Source organism: Ceraceosorus guamensis (genome assembly GCF_003144195.1).
Source record: "Ceraceosorus guamensis strain MCA 4658 unplaced genomic scaffold IE81scaffold_64, whole genome shotgun sequence".
In the NCBI taxonomy this organism is placed as follows: Eukaryota; Fungi; Basidiomycota; class Exobasidiomycetes; order Ceraceosorales; family Ceraceosoraceae; genus Ceraceosorus; species Ceraceosorus guamensis.
In genome coordinates, this window is record NW_020290059.1 from 31,329 (window position 1) to 53,631 (window position 22,303).

The 22,303-nt window shown below is 55.9% G+C and overlaps 7 protein-coding genes and 1 non-coding gene across 8 annotated transcripts in view; 5 read left to right on the plus strand and 3 right to left on the minus strand.

Moving 5' to 3' along the window:
• Positions 1–1,124: 1,124 nt before the first annotated feature.
• Positions 1,125–2,585, plus strand: IE81DRAFT_325472 (hypothetical protein). Its single transcript, XM_025514523.1, has 2 exons — positions 1,125–2,040; positions 2,137–2,585. Exons 1-2 carry the CDS (start codon positions 1,545–1,547, stop codon positions 2,178–2,180), a joined length of 540 nt encoding a protein of 179 aa, XP_025367696.1. The 5' UTR covers positions 1,125–1,544; the 3' UTR covers positions 2,181–2,585.
• Positions 2,586–2,816: 231 nt separating this feature from the next.
• Positions 2,817–5,108, plus strand: IE81DRAFT_316498 (Brix-domain-containing protein). The gene is made up of 5 exons (XM_025512565.1): positions 2,817–3,044; positions 3,116–3,253; positions 3,447–3,692; positions 3,763–4,378; positions 4,453–5,108. Exons 1-5 carry the CDS (start codon positions 3,003–3,005, stop codon positions 4,977–4,979), a joined length of 1,569 nt encoding a protein of 522 aa, XP_025367697.1. The 5' UTR covers positions 2,817–3,002; the 3' UTR covers positions 4,980–5,108.
• A 464-nt stretch (positions 5,109–5,572) lies between these two features.
• On the plus strand, positions 5,573–8,837 carry IE81DRAFT_218539 (hypothetical protein). The gene is made up of 3 exons (XM_025511021.1): positions 5,573–7,619; positions 7,694–8,635; positions 8,778–8,837. The coding sequence occupies exons 1-3, from the start codon at positions 5,805–5,807 to the stop codon at positions 8,793–8,795; spliced, it is 2,775 nt and encodes a 924-aa protein (XP_025367698.1). The 5' UTR covers positions 5,573–5,804; the 3' UTR covers positions 8,796–8,837.
• A 2,774-nt stretch (positions 8,838–11,611) lies between these two features.
• Positions 11,612–16,267, plus strand: IE81DRAFT_368206 (hypothetical protein). Its single transcript, XM_025517130.1, has 7 exons — positions 11,612–11,619; positions 11,678–11,917; positions 11,993–12,052; positions 13,409–15,484; positions 15,562–15,844; positions 15,915–15,958; positions 16,028–16,267. The coding sequence occupies exons 2-7, from the start codon at positions 11,807–11,809 to the stop codon at positions 16,199–16,201; spliced, it is 2,748 nt and encodes a 915-aa protein (XP_025367699.1). The 5' UTR covers positions 11,612–11,619; positions 11,678–11,806; the 3' UTR covers positions 16,202–16,267.
• A 1,908-nt stretch (positions 16,268–18,175) lies between these two features.
• On the minus strand, positions 18,176–18,891 carry IE81DRAFT_325475 (hypothetical protein; the record flags this gene model as incomplete). The annotated part of the gene is made up of 1 exon (XM_025514524.1): positions 18,176–18,891. A coding segment is annotated over exon 1 (242 nt), but the record flags the coding sequence as incomplete, so codon positions are not given.
• Positions 18,670–19,174, minus strand: IE81DRAFT_331566 (hypothetical protein; the record flags this gene model as incomplete). The annotated part of the gene is made up of 3 exons (XM_025515263.1): positions 18,670–18,789; positions 18,830–18,888; positions 19,003–19,174. The coding sequence occupies 3 exons, from the start codon at positions 19,172–19,174 to the stop codon at positions 18,670–18,672; spliced, it is 351 nt and encodes a 116-aa protein (XP_025367701.1).
• Positions 19,175–20,846: 1,672 nt separating this feature from the next.
• On the minus strand, positions 20,847–20,951 carry IE81DRAFT_t26. The gene has a single exon. It is a non-coding gene; the product is annotated as a tRNA-Lys (tRNA).
• A 294-nt stretch (positions 20,952–21,245) lies between these two features.
• Positions 21,246–22,303, plus strand: part of IE81DRAFT_325478 (hypothetical protein) — a 4,547-nt gene continuing 3,489 nt past the window's right edge. The window contains exons 1-3 of the mRNA XM_025514525.1: positions 21,246–21,808; positions 21,898–22,069; positions 22,162–22,259. Coding sequence (XP_025367702.1) covers positions 21,629–21,808; positions 21,898–22,069; positions 22,162–22,259 — 450 coding nt within the window. The 5' untranslated portion in view covers positions 21,246–21,628. The remainder of the gene's footprint in view (positions 21,809–21,897; positions 22,070–22,161; positions 22,260–22,303) is intronic.

The following is a 22,303-nucleotide window of genomic DNA, read 5'->3' on the forward strand; positions in this document are numbered from 1 at the left end:
GTGAAGATCAGGACGATCATGACTCTACCATCGTCGAGGAATTGCTCGACGCGAGACTCACGAGGTCATCAACGCTGCCTCGTGTGATTCTCGACATCACTTCAAGCTCCACAGATATTGCTGCAGCTCCTATGCATGTCGTTACCCGAGTGCACGTCTATGGCATCTTGACACGAGAGGTCCGAAAAGGTTCAGAATTGTGAATCATTGTCACAAAATGCGAATCTCATCTTGGATCACGTATCAAGACTGTGTCGAGTCGAGAGTGCTCAACAGTCACATTTGCGTTGCGTTGCGTCATCATTTCTGTGTAGAAATTGTCGATCTGTTCAAATTAGCTGTAGGGTCATCTGTTTCTGACAACAGATGAGATGCGGAAAGGGTACTTCAAATGAAGTCACGAGTTATTTTTGACTCATCAGTGTTGTCGAGTTTGAGTGCGACATGTGAATGAGGGTCGAGTGACCGTCCGTTGGTCAAATTGAGTGTGCATGCACGAGCCGTCCTCTGCGTGAGTTAAGGAGGCCGCAGAAACCTGTAGATAGCAGAGGGCATGTTGCTGGCCAAGGTCGTGTGTCAAGTCAAGTGTGAGTCATGATGGAGCTCGCACCTTTTCACTCGATCGCATAGCATGTGCGCTAAACGATGCGGTCCGTCAGCAAGTTGCCGGCGGTCAAAGCGCTCAAATCACAAACATGTTGACTCCCTGCAGCTGCATGCACACAGCTGTGCTGCAAGGTGTAGCCAGTCAGTAGCCCTCAAATCACTGTGCCGGTATGCACGTATGCATCATGTTCCTAAATGAGGGTGACGGCTGCCACAGAAGCATGCAGGGGACACGGGTCAAGTGGTGCGTTCTGTTGCTGCCGAGGACTCACGACTCGGTAGGCATGGGCTGCTGCCGGCCTTCTCCGCACGCATGCACAGCCCTTGCCGAGGTGACCAAGATGCTATTCTAAGAAATCGTGGGTAGCGAGCGGCCCAAGTCACCGAGGGGAGCAGCACCACCAGACAAGGGATTCCCTGGTAGGCCGCCAGGTGACGTTGGGATCGAATGACAGATGGATTGTGCTGCAAATGGTTCATGAAAAGGCACAAATCCCGCTTGTGCTGCTGTGGAGAATGTGCGCGCGACGGCTCGAGTGCGTCAGTTGCAGAAGTAGTTGGTGAAGGTGGGCCCACTCGACATGTCTGAGGCTTCCTAGTGGTGGTCATACCGGCTGAGTTCACAACTCACCCGTGGCCGACTGTCATCAGTGCTACGACTCGCCCCTGACTGCCCCAAATAGTCACCACTCCGTTATTCGGTAGAGGATCTGCCAAGAAGGACCACGCTCCTGACAACAACGACTCATAAGCACAATCACGAATCGCGGCTCTTGAAGAGGCCACTCTGATGATCGCCCGTCACACTCGAACGCAGCTCACTCCGCCTCTCCAACCTTTCCCGCTCAGCAGGTACTGATTCACAAAACGTCCTCTTCCCCTCTTCGCGACATACAACCTTGCTCGATCGCTCTAATCGACTCTAAGCTGCTGACACTATGCGTAGCGCAGGCATATCCGTCTTTGTCGTCGTTTTGACCACGGCGCTCGCTTCCGCAGCTGTCCATGCCTCGTCTTCAAACCCTGAGCCTTCCGCCGAGGTGCCCAAAATCCACATTGGTACGCCAGTCGATCTGGACCAAGACAGCGCGTCTCCCGAATTGAACAACAATGTAGCAGCCACGAACATTCCCAAGGTGCATCTCGGCATCAAACCGAATCAAGCGCTGCATTTTGACTCTCCTGAGGTACACGTCGGGACGCCTGCTCAAGGAAGCACGGCTGCTTCCGATCCTCACAGAAGAAGATCTGGTTGTAGCAAGCGATCCATGTCGCGGAGACATGCGGACCACAGCGAGGGAGAGAACAAGATGCTCGTCCGACCGAATTTTTGGGCAGAAAAACCTCAGGAGCGCTCTCATCTCTCGGAGAAGGATCAAAAGTACAAGCAGAAATTGGAGCGCATCGAGTGGGCGAAGGAGCAAGCTCGGCACCGTGAGTATCTCCTTTTTGCGAGGGTCCGTCTCTCTTGGAGGAACCCCAGTCCTTGCGCTGAACTCGGCCGTGTATCTCCATTTGCCATTCCTGCAGCTCCCGAGTCGTACGAAGAGGATGGCGAGCATCCGCTCCCCTGAACACCGCGAGATGACGCATCGACTCTTGGAGCCGCAGCACCACTCTATCATCGAGCGTGTACGTCGTTCCATCGCATTCTTACACACTACCAACTCGTTGCGTCCGGCACTTCTTGCGAATGTTGAGCCGGCGTTCAACATGACAGCAAAGACGCTTCCGTTTCCGTCTTGTCTTGACAGCACGACTCGTATCTATTCTCGTCTCTTCCCCCGCATCCACGTAACCGCAATCCTGGAGATTGTCATCAGTCAGATCCACTCTCGCTTTGTATCTTGATCACCAATCAGAGCACCTCGCACATGCTTCCCTCTGCTTGAAAGGGCTTGAAATCGTGCGGAGGGAGCTGTGTACGCCTTTTGAGATCAAAGGAGTCACGGACTATAAGTAGGCGATGCAGATGCTCGTCATGATGAGTGTGTGCATACTACCACTTTCAATTCTTGATTGTGACTGTAGTCAAGTGTGGTGTGGGCGGCGAGTGGTCTTGGTATCCCCATAGTCACGTGTCATATGATGCGGCGCTTCTCGCACGAGACGCGCTCCACCGCGCAATTTTTGGAAGCGGGAAACATTGATTTGTGATTTGGGATTCACGATTCGTGGGTCGAAGTGCATATAGGCACCAGAGGCTTAGCCATCATTCTCATCCTCATGACTCGCGACGTTTGTGCACCACCCTCTCCAGCACCTTTTCAGATTACCAGAAATTTGCGTCTCTGCGCGAGAGCGGCTAGGTACACTCCAGTCAGCCTGGCTAGGAGCACGCAAGAAAGGGGCTTCTAAGCCTCTGACCAGTCTCGACCCACACAACAGTGCCTAGGATGGCCAAGCGGAGAAGAAAGTCACGCACGCATGTCAAGGCTGTCAGTAGTGCATCATTATCGGCATATGGAGTAAAAGTGCTGATGATATCCCTCCTCGCTCGTGCCGCCAGCCGACCAACTCGGCAGCTTCGGCGACATCTGGGCCTAAAAGCTTCGTCATCAGGGCGGGCAAGGTCGGTAGGAGCGCATCGGCCCTGGTGACTGATATCAGACGAGTCCTGGAACCGAACACTGCTAGTCGATTGAGAGTGAGTTTTGGACTGGTGCACGCGTCCACTGAGTATCTGCTAGCCCGGCCGTCCGACTAGGGAGTTCGATCACCTTCAGCGCGCGGGATCTAAAAGGAGTGTGTCTCGCGGGAAGGGCACACTCCTCGTCCAGCTGTCCCGTTTGCGTTCTCAAGCTTGCTGACGGCTGCTGTGCCACCATGTCATTTCGCAGGAGCGCAGAAGCAACAAGTTGCGGGATTTCGTCTCCATGGCGGGACCTCTGGGCGTCTCCCATCTCTTACTTCTAAGTCAACCGGATAAGGGTACCTCTCGAGCAAACCTCAACCTTCGGGTTGCCCGATCGCCCAAGGGACCCACATGCACATTCAGAGTCAACAAGTTTGCGTTGGCTAGGGATGTTGCTAGCGCTCTCAAGAGACCTCACAGTCCGGGAGGTGAATTTACGACGCCACCTCTGGTAAGTCGACAAAGGACGAGGAGGTTGCGTTGGGCTCGCTGACCGGCCTTCGACGCCGCTTCGACGCTAGCTCGTCATGAACAACTTTTCATCCCAAGAACAACACATTCAGCTGCTGGTCAGCATGTTTCAGGGACTATTTCCACCTATCAACGTCCAACGCATGGCTCTCTCCTCAGCCAGACGCATTGTGTTGCTCTCCTACGACGATGCCACCGGCACAATCGATTGGCGTCATTACCTGATCACGGTGCGACCGGTCGGCGTCAGCAAAAAGGTGCGGAGGGTCATTGAGGGTACATCGTCCAAGTCGACAGGTGGGATAAAGGGAGGCAAGATCCCCGACCTGAGCAATGCCCAAGACATAAGCTCTTACTTGCTCGGAAGAGGGGAGCGCGCAGGCTCTAGTGGAGCTAGCTCCGGCTTCGAGACGGACGCCTCGTCGGCTGCAGGGTCAGACAGCGAAGCAGAGGATTCGGAGGTGGAAGAGGGCGCAATGGCGTCCAATCATGTCGAGCTGCCCGCCAGGTATGTTGGTAGAGGAAATCTCGAAGGGCAGAAAAGAGCAGTCAGGCTCAAGGAATTGGGACCTCGGATCGAGCTGAAATGCATCAAGATTCAGGAGGGCATCCCTGGTGCCGAGAGGAAAGGCGCCCCCCAAGGAAATGTGCTGTGGCACGACTATGGTGCGTTGCGTCGATGCTGTTTTACTTTTACCACTTCCTGACATTGTGTCTTTGGTCGTATTCGCACCTTGCAGTCAAGAAAAGCGCTCAAGAAAAGCGTGCGGCTGCTAAAAGCAATGCAGAGAAGCAGTCGCTTCGAGCGGCTCGACGGGCAGAGCAGGAAGCAAATGTGGAGCGCAAAAAGAAAGAGAAGGAAGGAAGGAGTCTGTCTGGGCGCAGAGGTGCTCGGGGTGCTGAAGACGGCGAGGACGAATCAGATGAGAAGGCAGACGGTGCTAGTGGGTCGAACAGCGAGCAAGAAGAGCACGATGACGAATTCGCGTACGAGGACGCACATGCTCCTGCAGATCAAGATTTGTTCGATGAGGAGGAGGATTTTGATGTGGATGAGGATGACCAGGTAGACGAAGAGGAGCAATTGGAGCTGGATGGAGATGACGATGAGGAGGATGACAGTGATTTGTCACCGATCGAGATCACCGGAGATTACAGCGATGAGAGCGATGAAGTGGAGGAGGAGGAGGAGGAGGAGCGACGCCCAAGCGCTCCGTTCAAGGCGCGAGTCAGCAAAGCGTCGAAGGCCAAGAGGCCCCGCACATAATGTCAGACGATTCATCATCGGACGCGCCGAAATACCACTACTGCCGTGCGATTTGGCCATCACTCAACACGTATGTGTTTCGGGCCCGCCTGCATGCGCCCATCAACGCATCTTTGAGCTTCGCAAGGCATTTTGCATCTGTTACCTGTTGTGAAGTGTTGGTGAAAGGCCTTGAGAGCAAGCATTGCAGCGAGTCGCTCGACGTTGCCTAGAAATGACGCTCGCGTGTCTTTCGAGCGGCTCCTGACTCGGGCTTGTCGCCCTGCCGGAATCAACTCGGCTCTGGTCTTTTGGCCCGTTGGGAATCCGTCCAATTTCTATGCTGGCTTCATTTAGTGCGTCCTCCAGTACTTGCTGAGACATTTCGATACAGATCTTCCTTCTCTGCCGATACGATCAAAGTCGGAATGTATTCACGATTCAAGATTCGTGAGCCAAAGGAAAAAGAGCCTCACGACTCGTCACGTGATGCACGGATGCTGGATGACCATGCAAGGTATTCACCTCGGCGGGCGGGGTCGCATGCACCGAATCAGATGCGAAAACGTAAAGCACACGCCTACGGCATTGTGATTGATGATTCAGCTTTGGCACCCCAACATTAGATCACGTTCGAGACTCATCAGCTTTCACGATTCATCGCTGTGACAGTTCTTGCGCTTCAGGACTTGTTCTGGGCATTCGGGAAAGTGCAACGCAGATCGTTGCTCCTTGCCCTCATCCAGGACCAGCGCATACATCCTATTCTTTTGCCTCTCTAAGCTTCGGTCCGGCCGGTTGAAGCGCTCGCGTTCGCCTCCGACCATCCAGATTGGAAGAGCAAGGATGCAGGGCCACTCAAAGGGATCTGCTTCCAGATCAAGCCATATCTGGTTCGGCGGAGGGAGGCACACAAGACATCCTCATGCTACATCATTTGCACAGACGCTCGCGGACCACTGCTCGGACCCTGCCGAGTCGAGCGCCCTTCACGACAAGAAACTCCTGACTCCTCGCTGTCGTGCGTCGCAACTTCTTCGACCCCTGATCAATCTTGCGACTCCGGCCACCAAGTCAGCAGGCTCAAGCCTGCGCTATGCAGCGCTACCCCGAGCTATCTTTACGCTTGCTGTGCTATTGCTGTGTGCCCTGCCCGTTCGAGCACTGTTCGACCCTGGTGAGCCAATCAATTCAACCTCTGCCGGCAATTTTAAAGTCTCTGCTTCGAAAGGCGCCACCCCGGTCAACGCGCTGGCTCCTATGCGACATCAAGTAGGCGTGCCACCTGGCTGCAGACGAACGACTTCGCTGTTCAACGATATTTGCCCAGCTCCTAGCATCGACACTTCGCCTGCTACGGCTGCTCTTCGCTCAGAGCTTATTCTGTGTCCCCTGCCCAACGTCGAGCCTCTGGCGCCCGCAAAGGACGGCAAAGAACCCCAAGAAGGCCCAAATTCAAGAGAGACCGTCTGGGCAGTGAGCGGAACTATCACGCTACCTGCTGGAGACGATCCTGAGGGCCTGGCCGGAGGTCAGTCGGGCTTGGATCAAGGTCCTAAGCCCAGCTTGGCTCGTATTGCGGCTCCGGATGCCGAGGGAGTCTCCCGTGACGAGGCTCATGCTGAGGAATTCATGCCTGAGGAAGGAGCGGAAGGATACTGGCGGCATGTGGGGGGCAGTGCGGTCTGGGTCCCTGCCTCGCAGAGTACCGCACGTCGAGACCCGACGGCAACACCGCAAGCTCCTCGCTCAGATGTCTGGCCTACAGACACGATGTCACGAAGCGCGAGCTCGAGCTTGGACGCCACTGCAGGTTCGGAGCAGCAAGCATACAGCGACTGGAGCAAGAGCGTTGGGGGAGAGGGCAGCGATACCTGGTTGTCGTTTGCGGCTTGGAGAAAAGCTCACGAGGAAGCAGCTGCCAAGGAGAGGGAAGATGCTAGAAAGGCTGCCAAGACGGCGAAGAGCCGAACGACCAGTGCGTTGCCTGCGCAAGACCCACCTGGAACTCAGCGCACAACAACGAACGCTTCGCATGCCTCAACACTCGCGACGTCTGCCACCTCGGCGATCCCGAGCGCTGGTACTGTTTCCCGGAATCCGCGAGCTGACAGCCAAGCGCAGAAGGCCGAAGTTCACGATGAATACCGTGCTCAGCCAATGAATAGGACCACAGAGCACGCGCCCTTCGACGGATCCCCGGCAGCAATGCCGACTTTTTCGGGTATTCTGCCACGCCCGTCATCGCCAGATGGCGGGGCATTACCCGCTGTGGGCAATCCGGCAGCTCAATTAGCAACTCTGAAACATCGATGGAACTTTGCTTCCCTTGATTGTGCAGCTGTAGTTCATCGGTCGAACCCTTCGGCAAAATTCGCGAGCAGCATTTTGAGCGACAAGAAGGATCGCTATATGCTGTCGCCCTGCCCGGGAGTGAAACGTCAGGATCAGCCGGCCGCCTCGGCGAAGGGCGAAAGCCAGTTCGTGATAGTGGAGCTCTGTGATGAAATCAGCATCGACACCATCGTCATGGCCAACTTTGAATTCTTTAGCAGAATGTTCAAGCGGTTCAGAGTTCGAGTTGCGAGGAAATTGTACGATCGAGACGAAGATTGGGTAGACATTGGTTCTTTTAGAGCGAGAAATGTTCGAGGTTTGCAAGTGAGTGACAAGTCCACTGACATTACGAAAATGACCCGGATCTGACTTGCATGACATCATCTACGTCTACATAGGTGTTCAACACTGTGCAGCCCCGCTCCGAGGCTCGATTCTTCCGCTACCTTCGGATTGACTTCCTCGAGCACTACGGCTCCGAATTCTACTGTCCGGTCTCATTGCTGAGGGTTTATGGACTTACGCAAATGGACGATTACATCAGAGAAGAAGAAGAGATGCGTCGCGAGAAGGAACGCGAAGATGCTGGCATTTTTGCAGACGCCGACGTTGAGCAGGAAGAGCAAGAAACATCCCAAATCGCTAGCTCCGAGGACGAAGCTAGTCAGCTTCCCTCGTGGCGTGGAGGCGCTAATTTCGAGCCTGAGGTGGTGGCAAAACACCCGGCTTTTACTCCATCGACTCGGGAGACCACAATAGCCGGCAGACCGGATACCTCCGCGGCTGCTGGCGGCACGTCCGAGTCGAAATCTTCTCAGCCAGGCACGACAAGTCCGATGCACCTGTCGAATAGCTTGGTCGCCCCTCAATCGACACCCCGTAAAGAGTCTTCAGACCCACTCGAAACTCTCAACTTATCGCCCCACTTTCATGAGGATGCGTCAAGCCCCAATATGACCATCGCTTCTGGCAATGGTGAGCACAATTTGACTGCCTCCGGCAATGTTAGCAGCGAGTCATCGGCAGAAGCCGAAGCAATTGCGAGCTTGCCGTCTCACACGAGGATAGGAGACCGAGACGTCACTGAAGTCGCTCAGAAAGCTGCTTCTACCGAGCAAAGTCGGTTGTTCTCCTCTACGGCGATGGCTGCGTCCGAAACGGCTTCAGACAAGCACGCAGTGCCTGTCGAAGCTAGCCAGCAGCGAAGCCAGGCGGAGACAGTTTCAATCGCCTCGGGCCTCTCGAACGTAAGCTCTTTGCCAGCCACTTCGACAGAAGCTGAAATTTGCTCAACGAGTTCCGACGATGCGTCTGCGACTTCGACGCCGCCGAACGCTGCAGCGGCGCTTCCGCGATCTCCGGCGCAATTGCAGTCAGAGGTCGGCGATGCCGTCTCTTCGTCCCACTCGGCGCCGCACGGCACAGAGTCAGCTTCGCACAGGCTAGCTGCTTCGAGTGCGTCTAGATCTGAAGTCGTAGCAGGCGGCGAGCCGGCGCTAGCAGGCCCGACAGGCGAGAGTCCGCCTCCGGTCTCCTCACAGGGTACGTCGTCCATGTCGACTGCAGCAGCCTCTCCATCTGTGTCAGCAGAGACAAGTGGTCCCATGAACGTGGGTGCAGGTGCCAGCAATGGTAGAAGCGGCCCACCACCAAATGGTAACCATGGAGGTGGAGGAAGCGGAGGGGGTAGCGAGAGCATTTACAGAACCATTACCAAGCGATTGAATGCGCTCGAGGCCAACGCCACGCTCTCCCTGCAGTACATTGAGCACAGCACGCAAATGCTGAGAGATGTCTTCGCTCGGATGGAGCGGCGGCAGGAGGAGCGAATGGGCGAAATGCTTAGAGCTCTGAACGCGAGCAATTGGAGGCAAATTGAGGGCCTCAAACGCCGCCAGCAGGTCGACCTCCAGCAAGCCATCTTCGAATTTGATGTGCATCGCCAGCAGGTGGATGCGGAGCGAGGTAGACTGGTGGCGGAAATGCACGTACTCGCCAATGAGGTCCTGCAGGAGAAGCGCTTCGGCATTGTTCAGCTCATGCTGTTGCTATGCCTCTTTGTGATTATGGCTTTCACACGCGGATCCAGCGCTGCTGCTCCCCTCATCCATTCTGGCCTTGCTCGCTTGGGCGGAAACACACCAATTGCCCTTCAGAAGCGGCTAGGTCTGCACTCTCCGCTGACCTTGACTCCTAGGCGAAGTGCTTCAAGGCAAGCGCAAATTTCACCAGCCAACGTCAGCGATCCAAAGCAAGAGCGCCCAGATCGCCAATCCACAAATGACGTTTCAGATACGTTCAAAGCCAGATCGCACCGCGATCGACCCCTGCTGCACGCTGTACAAAGCCTCGCGCACGGCACCAAGGGAACTGGGCGCCACTTGGTGAATCGCCGCCTGCCTGGCCGCACAGTGGTGTCAGCTGGTCTGAAAGCTGATGGTGGGCGCCCCAAATCAGAGGACCAGCGACGATCAATTCCCCCATCTGCTGTTCCAGTGCGCAAGACAACGAACGATATTTACCAAAGAGGTGCGCGAAAGCGACCTGATCTTGGCGTCGAAATCCCGTCATCCGCCGGCTTTGCGGAGATGTCACGAGAAGAGCTCAGGGCTTGGCTCGAGTATTTGTCGCCCGGCTCGTCACCTGCGCGCGAGATGCGTACACGAGTCAGCAATGAGGCATTCGAAACGCTCAGTCAAGCTTTGGCATCCAAGACTGCACCCTTCGATGCTCCCGCTACAGCTCCGGCCACCGATCGCGCCTTCCACCACAGCGCCCAGCCAAGCACCAGCTTTCTGCATGCAGACCGACCAGAAGCCGAGACTCGTGTGTCGAACGACGAAACCTTCTCCTCTGACTGGGGAACGGAACGCTCCGAAGACGAATCCACTGCAGAATCGCTTTCGGACGCCCCGAACGACAAAGCGGTCTCCCAACAACATTCGTCGGCGGATGGCAGCGCGATGGTCGCGCCTAAGCGGAAGCCATCAAAAGTGTTCGAGCGCAGCGACACGTTGACGTTGGATAATGCACGCTTCGTCCCGGATAATGTTTTGCCACCATCTGCTGCGCTGCCTGGCCGGTCCACACCGACCGAGCAGGTTGCTAATTTGTCGCTCGAGGGCTCAGCCTCTAGTCCTTTCAAGTCCGCCCTCGGCTCGCATCGAGCGCCACTCTCCAGAGCGAGCGTGCCACTCTCGACGTGGCCCAAATCTCTTGGTAGCCCATATCTTCCAGCAGAGTCTGACGCCGACGACGAAGAGGTCGGCGCGGAAAGTCTGCACTGGACCGAAGTGCGACGATCTCGGTCCATCAGCAATCGCAAAAGCAACGCCAGGCCGAACAGTGCTCACTCACAGCGCGGTGGTCACATCACGTCTTCATCTCCTCCTTCGTCACAGTCGGTATCCGCATCCGGCGTCACTACGCCAAACGGGACCTGTGGGCGGATTAATCACGCACTCGGAGGGTCCTCATTTATGTCTGCGTCGGTCAGCTCGCGCACACCCCAACGAGTGGCGTCGCCTTTCTCGACGGCTCGTCACCAATCTGCGCACGAAAATCATGACGCTGCAGCACTTGCTACTCCTCCCTTATCACCCTCACCTGCTCGCTAGACCTGCATAGGCCGGTAGCAGTAAGCGAATTTCGCTACAACGATTCCAATTCAAATGGAAGCACATTTGGACTCATTCATGTCACCGGTCACGAAGAAATATTTATGGTGTGTCAATAGACGTATTGGCCCGAGATGGGACGCTTGGCGTCAGACTGGATCGACCAGGCGAGGCGCACGCAGCGTAAGCAGGCGCCAAGGCGCTAAATTGCGAATTGGGTGGGCGGCTTGCAACCGTGCGGGTCTGCGCGCGCACCTTCTGGCCTTCCCGCATCATCTCGTATACGCGCCACCGACCCCAGCACGCCCTGCGCACGCGTGAGTGGTTGTGTCGTCGTGTTCTGCGTATATTGTAGGTGCACTGTGCTACACAATACACTCGCTGACAGCGATCGGGTGGTCAAAAAAGCTGCATGCTGCCTCGTGTTCTCCAGTTGGCTGCCCGAATTGCGCCGTGCGGGCGCTGATAGGCGCCTTGGCGGCACGAAAGAGAGGAGTGGTGGAGGATGGTAGACTTCTCACACATTTTGCCACCTGTGGCCAAACACATGCTCAAAATCCAGACGTCGCGCGCCCTTCAAATAAGGGCGCCCTATGGCCCGTCTGCTCACCCCCACCTTCGACACGCTTACCTGCTTCTGCGACGTCTTGTGGCTCCTCGGGCCATTCCTCTCTCTCTCTTCTTACACTTTTCGAAGCTGGTCTTCGGTGAGGTTGTCGAGCTTTCTTTTCCTTGACTCCATCTGACTTTGGGCATTGCATTCAGTCGCTTCTCGTTATTAGGCTGGTCCTACTGCCGCGCTTTTCTGCCTTTTCAGGTTCTGTCCTGGTCACTATCATCAACGGTGCCCTCTTTGGCAAATTACTGCAAAGTCCGGTACGGCAGCCTGGCATCATGAAGGTCTCAAATGCCGCTGCAGCTGTGCTCATGAGCACTGCTGGCATCGCTCGCACCGTCAATGCGGCACCTCTACCGGCAGATGATTTCTCAGGACACCACTCTTCAGTGCGTATGCTCCAAGACTCCACTGAATTCTTAACTTTCGTGCTGATCGGCACTTTGCGTGCGTGGGCCACACAGACCACTTTGTCGGCTCGACAGCCGTCCACAAAGGAGCAAATTCCAGTTCAAATTTTACAGGTTAGTACGCGCTCAGTTGCATTCGTTTCCAAACGCAATGCGAATTATGTGGTGGGATGGGCGAGACGAGAGGTTGGGCATCTCGACTTGGCACAGGACACCGGAACGATCCAACGGTACAACGCGTCTGGCTCGATCGAAACTTCGACGTCTCACGACACCATGGGAGAGGTCTTGCAGCGTCGCGTCTTCCCTGAGGCCCTGGAAGACGCTGCTACCATCCTGAACAAGATCAAAGGCAAAGAAAAGGTCTTGGCACCGAGCACATCGGGTACCAGATCAGAGCCAACGACGCCGACTGGAGGCACACTTTACCGCCATCCCGCTCCTCTGCCCGGTCCAGTGCGTATCTTGGAAAAGGCGCACACCTTTCCTCCGAGTACGCAAATTCCGCGACACGGTACCACTTGGGACACCACCCCACTCGACTCTCCGCGCACTCCCATCGCGGAGAAGGGTCAAAGTCACTCGAGCAATCCTTTCATCAGCCCAAGTCCATCTCCAGCTCGCGCAAAATCACCTGATCATACGCGCGAGCTCCCTCCGAGCGAGCATGCGCATGCCGAGACCAAGCCGGCAACCGTCGTCCATACCTCGGTCGACAAGCCCAGGGTAGATGGTGGTGTAAGTGTGAGTTGCGTGTTGTTGTCGATCTTGCCGAAATTGACGCTTGATCTGCTTGTAACTCACAGGTGCGTAGGTGCTGGCATTTGGCCTGTACCACCACATGGCATTCTGGCTTCCCTTTGTCCTCCCAACGAACCCGCGGTGTGGCCTCATTTTCACGAAAAAGTCGCTGACACTTTCTGATCTCTTTTCCCACTCTCTGGCGTGGCGCGCTGAAACGAATCCCGATCTCGGCACACGAATACAGGTGCGCGCTCCGCTTGCAAAGTCCCGCTTTTCGTGGTACATAGATGAGGCAGTGAAGTTGGAGAAGGGGAAAAATCCCACTCGTCCCTACACTCCGGGCGAGAATCAGTTCGGGAATGCCGTCAAAGATGTCATCTACAAAAATCGAAAGGAGAAAGCGCTTGCCAAAGCCAGAGCGGGCAAACATCCATGGATCATGGGTTCGCTCGGCTTAATGGCGGGATTGCTCACTCCTGGCCTGATCAAGGCCCACACCGGCTACACTGTCACGCCCAAAGACATTGAAAAGGCGGAGGAAAAGAAGGAAAAGGCAGATGAGCGCAAAGCTGAAGCTGAAGCGCAGGGCGCTGTGGCCAAGCGGTCATTGCAAGATGCTGCGTTCCTCGATTCGGTGTCTTGGCTCCAGGTGAGCTCCAGATCGCCATGCACAGGAATCGCTAACATGATCACCTCACCACCCCTTTTCTCCTTCGGCAATCGTAGGCGCGTGAGCCTCAACTCGGCAGAGCTGCCAGTCTTTGGCAAAAGGCTGCTCACCAAGTGACTGGGCAGCTCAGAGCTGCAAAGGGACTCGACGCAATCGGCGCAGGCGCACACGCGCACGGGCATTTGCCAGGCCACCATGCTGGGGGCGGCTTCGGACCATCCTTTTCGATGCACCCTGGTCACGGTACCACCAACATTCACATTCACAGCGGCGGTGGCACAGCTGGCCTTGCAGCGGCTGAAGAGAGGCTGCTCGGCGCTGCTCACCTTAATCCAGCTGTGCCCGCGAAAGGTAAGAAACGCAGCAAGCTGCCGATCATCGGCGCAGCTCTGGGCGGTGGTGCTCTCGTGTACGGCATCACCAAGATGGGAGAGAAGGGCCACGACCAAAAGGTCGCTCAAGACGCCGCCGAAGCTCAAATGCAGCAGGACGATGAGGCGTACAAGGCACAACAAGACGAAGCGGCCAAGCAGCAGCAACAACAAGCTCCGGCAGCGGCAGCTGCGTATCCCGCGTCTTATCCAGCCGATCCTGGCTATGCCTACGCGGACCCAGCCGCTACGACGCCGGCACCAGCACCAACGACACCGGCACCAAGCGGTAATGGCGGCGGCAAAGGCAAGTCGACACCACAGAGACGTTCTTTGATTGAGGTGAGCAGTTTGGACAGGAGGAGCTATGATGTCGGCGGGGGATTCGTGCCCGTAGAGCGCAGGGGCTTGGCTTCCGCTGGAGAGGAAGCGATCAGGCTGGTGCACGTCGGGCACGACGAAAGATGGGGCCCCCATTTTCGCACCGAGAAGATGACGCCGAGCACAGAGGAGGCCCGCGGTCGCGGGCTATCTAGAGCTATTTCGTTTCGCACTCCTGCCCGCACGGCCTCGCTCTCCCCCGAGCCGCTTCTCCGCAAGACGCCACGCCAGGCTTCTGGCGGCGACTTCTTGTCGGCGCACTCGTCTCCTTTCATGACTCCGGAGCGCGTGCAGACGAGGCCTGCTGTGGGCAACGAAGTCGTGAGCAACGGCGTGGCTCGCCACTCGGAGATCGAAGAGGCAGCCTCGGTGCCCGCAGTAGCTCAGAACATCAAGCACGAGGGGGAATCGACGCAGGTGCAGGTGAAGCCAGGCGGAGAGCAGATAGCGGAGCATCACGAGCATAAAACCGTTGCTGATGCAGCAACAGAGCGAGAGCAAAGCACCGAGGTGTCCAAGGTCGAGAAAGGAGCATCGGCGTCGGAGCACTCAGATGTCAAAAAGAAGAAGAAGAAGCTGCCTTGGAAGAGCATGCTCGTTGGCGGTGCTGCCGGTCTTTACATCTCGAGGCGAGACCTGCACGAATCACTGCAAGACTCTTTCCCAATGTCTGGAGCATCGGCTGAGCTCGCGCTTCATCCTCGGACCACACCGCAGGGCGATCATGAGGACAAGGTCATGCTGCTGTCGAAGCGCACGTCCAGCGAGGGGTTCGATCAGCAGCAATTGGCAGCTAGAGATGGTGCTGAAGCGCCGGCGAGCCATGCGCCGAAGCAGCCGAGTGAGACTGTGCACCCTGCGGTGTTCTACAGCGCAGACAAGCACGAGTCTCCGACCGAAGTTGGCAAACATGCACCGTCGACGGCGCATTCGAACATTGCGCCGAATTGGGGACAATGGCCAGGGCAGCACGTGGGTCGGGCGGAGGAGTATGAGGCCTTGGTCAGAGATCATCCCAAGAGCAACGTGGCTCAAATGGGCTACATTCCGTCGCGCTACAACTTTGAAAGAATCAACTCCAAGTCGGAGCCCTTTCAGAAATTCGCCACGCTTGCCGGTGATGCCGTCAGGCACGAGCAGTCGGCCAAGCCAAAATTGGGCGGCTCTTTTGGCGGCAAGGGCTTGGCTTTGGCGCTAGTTGGTGGCGGCATCGTTGGTGGTCTATTGTCCTTACCTCGTCCTGACAAACGCTCCGTGCAGGACATTGACTTGGACCGGGGATTGTTGCAGGCCAGATCGACGGTCGATCGCCTAGCGGCGCGTTCCAGCGCATTCTCTACGACATCCGACGATGCAGCCTACTATATCGTTCCTCGCACGGTGAGTGTAGCGACGACGGCACGAGGTTGTTTAGATTTGCTTTGATTGTTCTGACTCGCTCGCATTCCGAACGGCAGTCCAACGAATACTCTGCACCCGCATCAAACGTGAGAAATTATCCGGAGAATGTTCAGTGGCAGGGTGCAGGTGGAGCTATGCTGATGAGGAGAGGGGTCAGCAGGGATGTCGAGCTTCCTGTCCACTTACGTCGTCGCGGTCCCCAAACAGTCTTCATAGAAGGTTCCAGCATGGGAAGGGCGATTTGGCAAGCAAGGTCTAACGGTGGTGCGCCAGCGGACATTGGGCGAGGTCATGTCACTTTGGCGCGAAGGGACGAGCACGTCAAGCATACGGCCGATAGTTAGTGTTGATTTGAAAGGGGCTGCGCAGGATGATCATCTCACCCCGCCACGGTGCCGCATCCTTACAGCACCCGCCGAAACGATCCAACGCGTCCGTAATTTCGAGCACAACGTGAGTCGTGACAGAATGCAAGAATAAGAGCACCTTGAGCTGAATTTGGGGATCGCTCCCCTTGCGCAGTTGTTGACTGAACTGAAGATTCGCATCAAGCGATGGGTTCGAATGACTGGTGCAGGTCTCCATTGGATTGGCGGACGGCTGGACAATTTGACAAGTCACCCCAGTCGACTATACGTTCCTGGACCGCCTCTAGAGATCACGCAGGGGCAAAAACGTGCCGATACTAGATCTTGAAGACTACGAACGCTCTTGGCCTCCTAATCAGCTGTGCGTAGCCTGCCCTGTCATCTCTTGCCTGACAAAGATAATTCTTTCAATTCGTGCGACTGTGTTTTCGGGTCGTGGCGAGTCGTGTGCGAGCGAGCGAGAGGTCTGTCAAGCGTTCGGCGGGCGTGCTGGGAAGCAAGTAAAAGCCTCACACACGACGCTGGAGGCGAGACATGCGTAAAGCTTGGAGTCTTATCGGACGCGCGCGTACCGTTTGAGCACACGACCTGAATCGTGACCCCGCTCCATGTCGGACATGATGAAGAGGGTAGCGTTTTCGAGTCCGTCTGGTGTACAGCATCTCTCTGTGATCGACGTCGCGACTCTAAAAAGAATGGCAGGCCCTTTACGGCGTTCTGACTCGCCTTTTACTTTCGCAAGGACTCGTCCACTGCTTTAAAAGCCATGGCAAGACTTTTTGCTGCGATATCTTCTTTTCTCGTCGCGCGCACGCCAAGATCTGCAAATACTTCCCTCATCATTGACGCGCGGCACTTGCAGCGACGTTTGCAATTCACGATTTATGGGAGTCATTGTGCCCGAGCTTCAAATTTCGGGAGCACAGCTGTTGCAGAATGCGCGCCAGCTCAGATGCCACCCAAAGAAGTTGGACTGCGAGAGGATCCCAAGCGTCTGCTCACTTGCGCGTCTTGCTTTGCCGACGTCGCAAATGAGACCGCCGGCAGATCATGAAGGAAAGGAAGGCCAAGGAGGCTCTGGTCACATCTAGAGCAGCCAAAGACCCAGCGTCACTGTCGACCTCTGCTCCCACAACCTGGCTCTGCACTCTATTCTTCCCACAGCCTTGCTCTGTACTCTCTTGCTCCCATGACCTTGCTTCACGTTCTTTTGTCTTTGCAATCCGGCTCCACATACTCTTGTTCCCTCAATCCGGTTCCACATTCACCCTGTCTCTTGCTCTCTATCTCATACTCCACTGCATGGATTTGCCAACTCTCTCCACATGCTTTTGGAGCGTGATCAGCTTGGCAACAACAATGCCATCACAGAGGGGCACTGGAAACCCCTTGCTGAGCGTTCATGGATCCTCAGCAAGAAAATAGCTCTGTCAGCACCTGCTTTGTGTTGGATCTCCCTCCAAGACCTCCATCAACGTGAGGCTCTGCTTGCCTCAAGTCTCGCACGCTGTGCAGGCACTAGCCAAAACTTGTCCATCCGCTGTAGCGCATGGAGTATAATTGCGATCAACTGGGACGGCAAGTTGTACCTAGCATCCACATGTAGACTTTGCAGTTGTGGATCGTCAACCGTGGCATGGAGCGACGCGATGACTGGTGTCCGAAGGCTGTCTGTAGGAATACTCCCACAATGCTCATTAGACCAGCTAAAAGGGCAGCAATAGGATGGAGAGCTCTTTCAAGGCGCAAAAACTTGGACAAGGTTGGCAAAGCTGCCTTCTGGGCTACTTTAGGTGGTGCAGCAAACATCACCTGCAGATCCTTGATGGAAGAGGGAAGACTGCCAAATGCAGACAGGGTGGTCATGGAGATGTGCCACAATGCATTCAAGGCCAGCTGTGCAAGAGCTGGGAAACAATTGAAGGTAGTGGCCATTGCTGCTGCCCAAGGTCAGGACCCTCAGGACCCCTAGCGCTGTCCGGGTTCTTTGCTGCTCATTACGGCTAAGTTGATTGTGAGTGGAATGCTGGTGCTTCTACCAGTTCATAGCGCCATCGCTCCTTTGAGCCCGCTTGGACCATGCCTCTGGCATTAAAGGCCCAACTCCCGCAGGTGTATCATCAAGTCAAGATGGCAACGGACATCAAGCTGCACATGTTCCTGAGGGAGGACGGGATGCTGGCTTTCTATGGATGCATTCAAGATGGCATCCAACGGCCTCAAAAACATCCCTTTGTCCCGCTGGGTGCTGCCAAGACACAGGATGAGGTGGATGACAGGTACCAATAAATCTGCTTGGTCTCCATCTTCCTCATTGTGGCCATCGCTCTGCTGGATGGCTCGAGCAAGAGGAATCAGCAGATCCTTACGCTCTACGCGCAACTGGAGCTGCTTTCCCAGTTGTCTGAACTCGTGCTGCACCTGTGAGACAAGGCGCACACCATTGCTTGGGACGACACAGTCTTTGCGAGTCGTGCTAGCCGACGAAGCACGGTACAAATACAGGGGACGAAGCACGGTACAAATACACAGGACTGTCCACTCATCAGTCACTCGACCAAGGCTCAGGAGGAAGAATCCTGGTTCGGCCTTTGGCGTCCTTTTTAGGCGCGGGAGTGGGGACAGATGGATGAAGAGCAGGAGCAGGGCACTTTTGACTTGGGGCAAAGTCGAAGCAGCCCCCCGCACTTGCACTTGCTGCCATCTTGTGGGATTGATCCTTGGCAGATGGTACCATGATGTTGGTGCGTCCAGTTGCCATCTGAATGGACTTGTAGTGACTGTCGAGCATTGCAACTACATCTGCTCGACGCTCCTGCGGTTGTTGCCAACCTCCGCTATGAACTCCCGTTGCAAGAAAAAGCTCTTGAACTGCAGAGTGATCTGCTCCTGGAGCAAATCGGTGATGAAAGCCACCTGGGGCAGAGTTGGCGGCTAACGGTCCGCAAATGCTGACTAGGAACCGCTCGCAGTCTTGCTCCAAATCCAACCTTCTCCACTCGCGAGTTGAAGTAGCTGCCAAACGTGGAGCGAGTCAATCATGAGCGACTTGACAGCGAGCAAGCACTCCAGATCCACCTCGCTCGGCGAGCATTCACAACGATTCTTTGCGCTCCAAATCCCACTCACCGTTGAATGCGTCGATGAGCGTATATGCGGACCACCCGTCCCGTCTCCATTGGCCGCGACAAGTGCAGCGCGAGCGGGCGTCCTCCTCATCCTCAGCATTGCGCATCGCAGGAGTTGCCTCGTTGCGATGCACGCAGCCAGCGTACTTGATGTGGGCGGTGGTGTTGCCCATCTTGGTCTCCAGGAGCCTCGTCCAAGGCAAGTCGGCGGGATGGGTGAGCAACAGCGACAGCGACAGCCGTGTGAATGCTTTTTGCGCGCGCCCTTTGGTGGACTTGGCAGGCCATCAAAGAGTGCGCGAGCAGGTCATCACTCTGATCCTGCACGAAAAGCATTTCATGATTGGGACAATGTCCACAAGGGACGCACTCAGGCTGCCACTGAGTCTTCTGACACCTTTGCGTCCTGGAATGCGGAGCCTTGGAAATGTCTCGACAAGACTTGCGATTCGCGCATACGAGCAACTTTGTCAAAAGTATGCCTGATTGGTTGTCACGCGCGCGTACCTTACCCAGACGCTCCCCTTAATACCCTAACCTTCCCTGTCCCTAATCGATGAAGCTCACGCTAGGTCACAAATGGATGGATGTATTGAAGAGAGAGTGTGTGTGAGTAAAGTGTAGGTATATGGTCCATGGTCTTGGCACATTGCCCGTGCGGATGACTGCCATCATGAGGCAGCGCTTGGTCAAAGATATACTCTTCAGCCGCGCGCTGCGCGGGCCTAACCCTAACCCTAACCGCGGCAGAGCCGCACGCTGCTACGCAGCGGACCCTAACCGGCCACGCATGCAGCAACATCGAAGCCGAGTCATGGCAGACTGTCAATCGGTCGTTCAGGAAGGTCGTGGTATTAAGGGGAGGAGGTGACGCGTTCGACTAAGGTACATGTAGGCGAGCGTGCGCGCGCGCGCCGTGACAACCTGCCGCCCCACAGAAGAGGCAGACGGAAGCGGACGAAACGGGGGGGGGGGGATTCACGGGGGAGAATACAATTGGGACGACGGAAAGAGAACATACAGAACGGGAGACTATGTGTTCGGATTTCTACGACAGGAGCCACGTCTTTGTTTTCTCGAGTACGGCCTTGTTCTTCGGATTCGCTCGCTTCAGTTGTTGCAGTGCGCTTCTGTTGAACGTTGCGATAGCTTGCTTGGAATTCGTCAGGTCCGACGCCGGTTGCCAAGTCGACTCGGTTTCGGGCCATCCTAGCCACTTGACCAAGTATTCAAAGCCTTGGTCAGATGGTCTTCTTCCCAGGACCTTGTCGACAACCCACTCTTTGTTACCGTCCACTAGCTCTGGACCGGGTCTAGACCGTGGTGGACCGATGAAGGGCTCCAAGTGGCTTGCCGATACGGTGGGGTGCACTGCACGTGCGCGACCGGGCAAGTCTAATCGGAAGGCGTTTCCACTCGAAGTGGTCCCGATCATCTCATACGGGCCGGAGAACTTAGGTGACAATTTGTCCCAAACTTGCTTGTGATCTAACTTGTAATGCTTCGTATCAAGCCAGACCCAGTCGCCAACGTTCAGTTCCAGCGGGACGTGCGAGCTGTCGTACTGCTTTCGATGTCGGTCCTGCGCTATTTGAACCGAGCTTGCAGCATCCTTCCTGACCTCTTCCCACTCGTCCATCGACAGCACCTCTCGGTCGTGCGTCGAGGCAGAGAGGACATCCTGAGGTAGCAACGGCCGTTGTCACACTGAAGCGAGGAAGTTGTCCGAGATGATCAGCAAAGAGTGTCGGCAGTCGGTGAAAATTGGGGTCAAAAAAGTTGTTGCGAAAACTTGTCGCAAAAAAAGCTTGTGACGAAAAACTTTGTCGCAAAAAAAACCGTGTCCTCCCAACCAGGGGCTCGAACCCTGGACCTACAGATTTGTTGAATGCACATGCATCCAGACCTTTTATTAAGAGTCTGTCGCTCTACCAACTGAGCTAGCCGGGATCGGACAAACCACATCGATTCTGAAACACGCGTGTTTCCGGGAGAAGCAAGATTCACCTCGGGATAACCAGGCTGCATATAGTCACGTGATGACATGTGCAAGGCGCGCGTGTCGAGACTCATCACGTGATGCAAAGTGTATGGCGGCCGTGCCTGTGTGTAGAAGAAGCCCTAGGCCCTGCTGCTAGCGCGTGCTTCGCGCGAATGTGGAGTTTTGCCGCGCGGCGGGCGGGCGGGCCCCTTGCAACAAATGTTGTGAGTCGCAGTTGAGGCAGCACTTGCAACGACCAGCATGATCGATACTCTCGCTCGTGACTCTCGCACATCACACCGAGCGAGCGAGCGAAGCAGAGCTTATGGACCAGGGCTTGCGTGCCGTGCGTGCATTTGTCTTTATGAAGGAGCGCACGAGCGAGGACCGGGATCATCGAAGAGCGAAACGGGAACCACCAAGGAGCGCACGAGCGAGAACGCGGGTCATCAAAGAGCGAAGGGAAACCATCAAGGAGCTTCTTTGACGGCAATCATCAAAGTTCATCAAGGAGCTTCTTCGTTGGCAATCATCAAGGATCCAGCTTCTTTGTTGACTCGTCCTCGCATCGTCTCGCTCGCTGGCTCGCTGGTTCGTCCGCGCAACAAGCGCCCGCACGCAACACACGCACGCACGCTCGCTCGCCATGCTTCGAGCAGGAGGAGCTGCAAAGGCGGCTACCGCAACAGCAGCAGCAATCACTTCATCTCGAAGAGCTAGTCGAACCTCGGGCGGCGAGACGAGCACGGGTGACCACAACGGTCAAGAGGTGGATATGGCTGCTTCGACGGAACTTCCGCGCGGTGATGGAGGCGAGACGGACCCGGTGAGTGTGGCGCACGGAGCGTCGAGTGGTCGTGTTCGGATTGCACTCGCGCACGCACTCACGCACGCACTCACGCACGCCCACGCCAGCTCCTGGAAGCTGCGACGAATTCAAAGTCGACGGGTGCGCTCTTGTTGGAAGAATGCGCTACGCAGAGCGTCTATCCATTGGTCCACACCATTCGCTCAGACGTCAGAGCAACCATCGACTCCCACCTCTCGTGGGAAGAGTTGACAGGCGTCGACTTGAACTTTACCATTGGTGAGTGGTGCGGTGCGCACGCTCGAAGAAAAAATCCTTCATTCGTGACGTTTCTGATTGACAGCACGCGCGCGCACGATTCGACGCAACAGTGCGACCCCTTGCGCTCAAGTACAGCAGGTACAAGAGCCTCTGCATTCTCTTCGTATTGCTCTTGAATCGCATAGAATTTCTTAGGGAAGCAGATAGGGTGCGTGCGTGCGCGTGACGCTGCGAGTGCTGCTAGCTGAGCCC

Coding starts and splice junctions, on each gene's coding strand:
- IE81DRAFT_325472 (XM_025514523.1), top strand. CDS start 1,545: ATGCGTAGCGCAGGCATATCCGTCTTTGTCGTCGTTTTGACCACGGCG. Junction 2,041..2,136: donor GAAGGAGCAAGCTCGGCACC/GTGAGTATCTCC, acceptor CCATTCCTGCAG/CTCCCGAGTCGTACGAAGAG.
- IE81DRAFT_218539 (XM_025511021.1), top strand. CDS start 5,805: ATGCAGGGCCACTCAAAGGGATCTGCTTCCAGATCAAGCCATATCTGG. Junction 7,620..7,693: donor GAAATGTTCGAGGTTTGCAA/GTGAGTGACAAG, acceptor ACGTCTACATAG/GTGTTCAACACTGTGCAGCC.
- IE81DRAFT_316498 (XM_025512565.1), top strand. CDS start 3,003: ATGGCCAAGCGGAGAAGAAAGTCACGCACGCATGTCAAGGCT. Junction 3,693..3,762: donor AATTTACGACGCCACCTCTG/GTAAGTCGACAA, acceptor CTTCGACGCTAG/CTCGTCATGAACAACTTTTC. Junction 4,379..4,452: donor TGTGCTGTGGCACGACTATG/GTGCGTTGCGTC, acceptor CGCACCTTGCAG/TCAAGAAAAGCGCTCAAGAA.
- IE81DRAFT_368206 (XM_025517130.1), top strand. CDS start 11,807: ATGAAGGTCTCAAATGCCGCTGCAGCTGTGCTCATGAGCACTGCTGGC. Junction 11,918..11,992: donor TCTCAGGACACCACTCTTCA/GTGCGTATGCTC, acceptor TGGGCCACACAG/ACCACTTTGTCGGCTCGACA. Junction 15,485..15,561: donor ACTATATCGTTCCTCGCACG/GTGAGTGTAGCG, acceptor TCCGAACGGCAG/TCCAACGAATACTCTGCACC.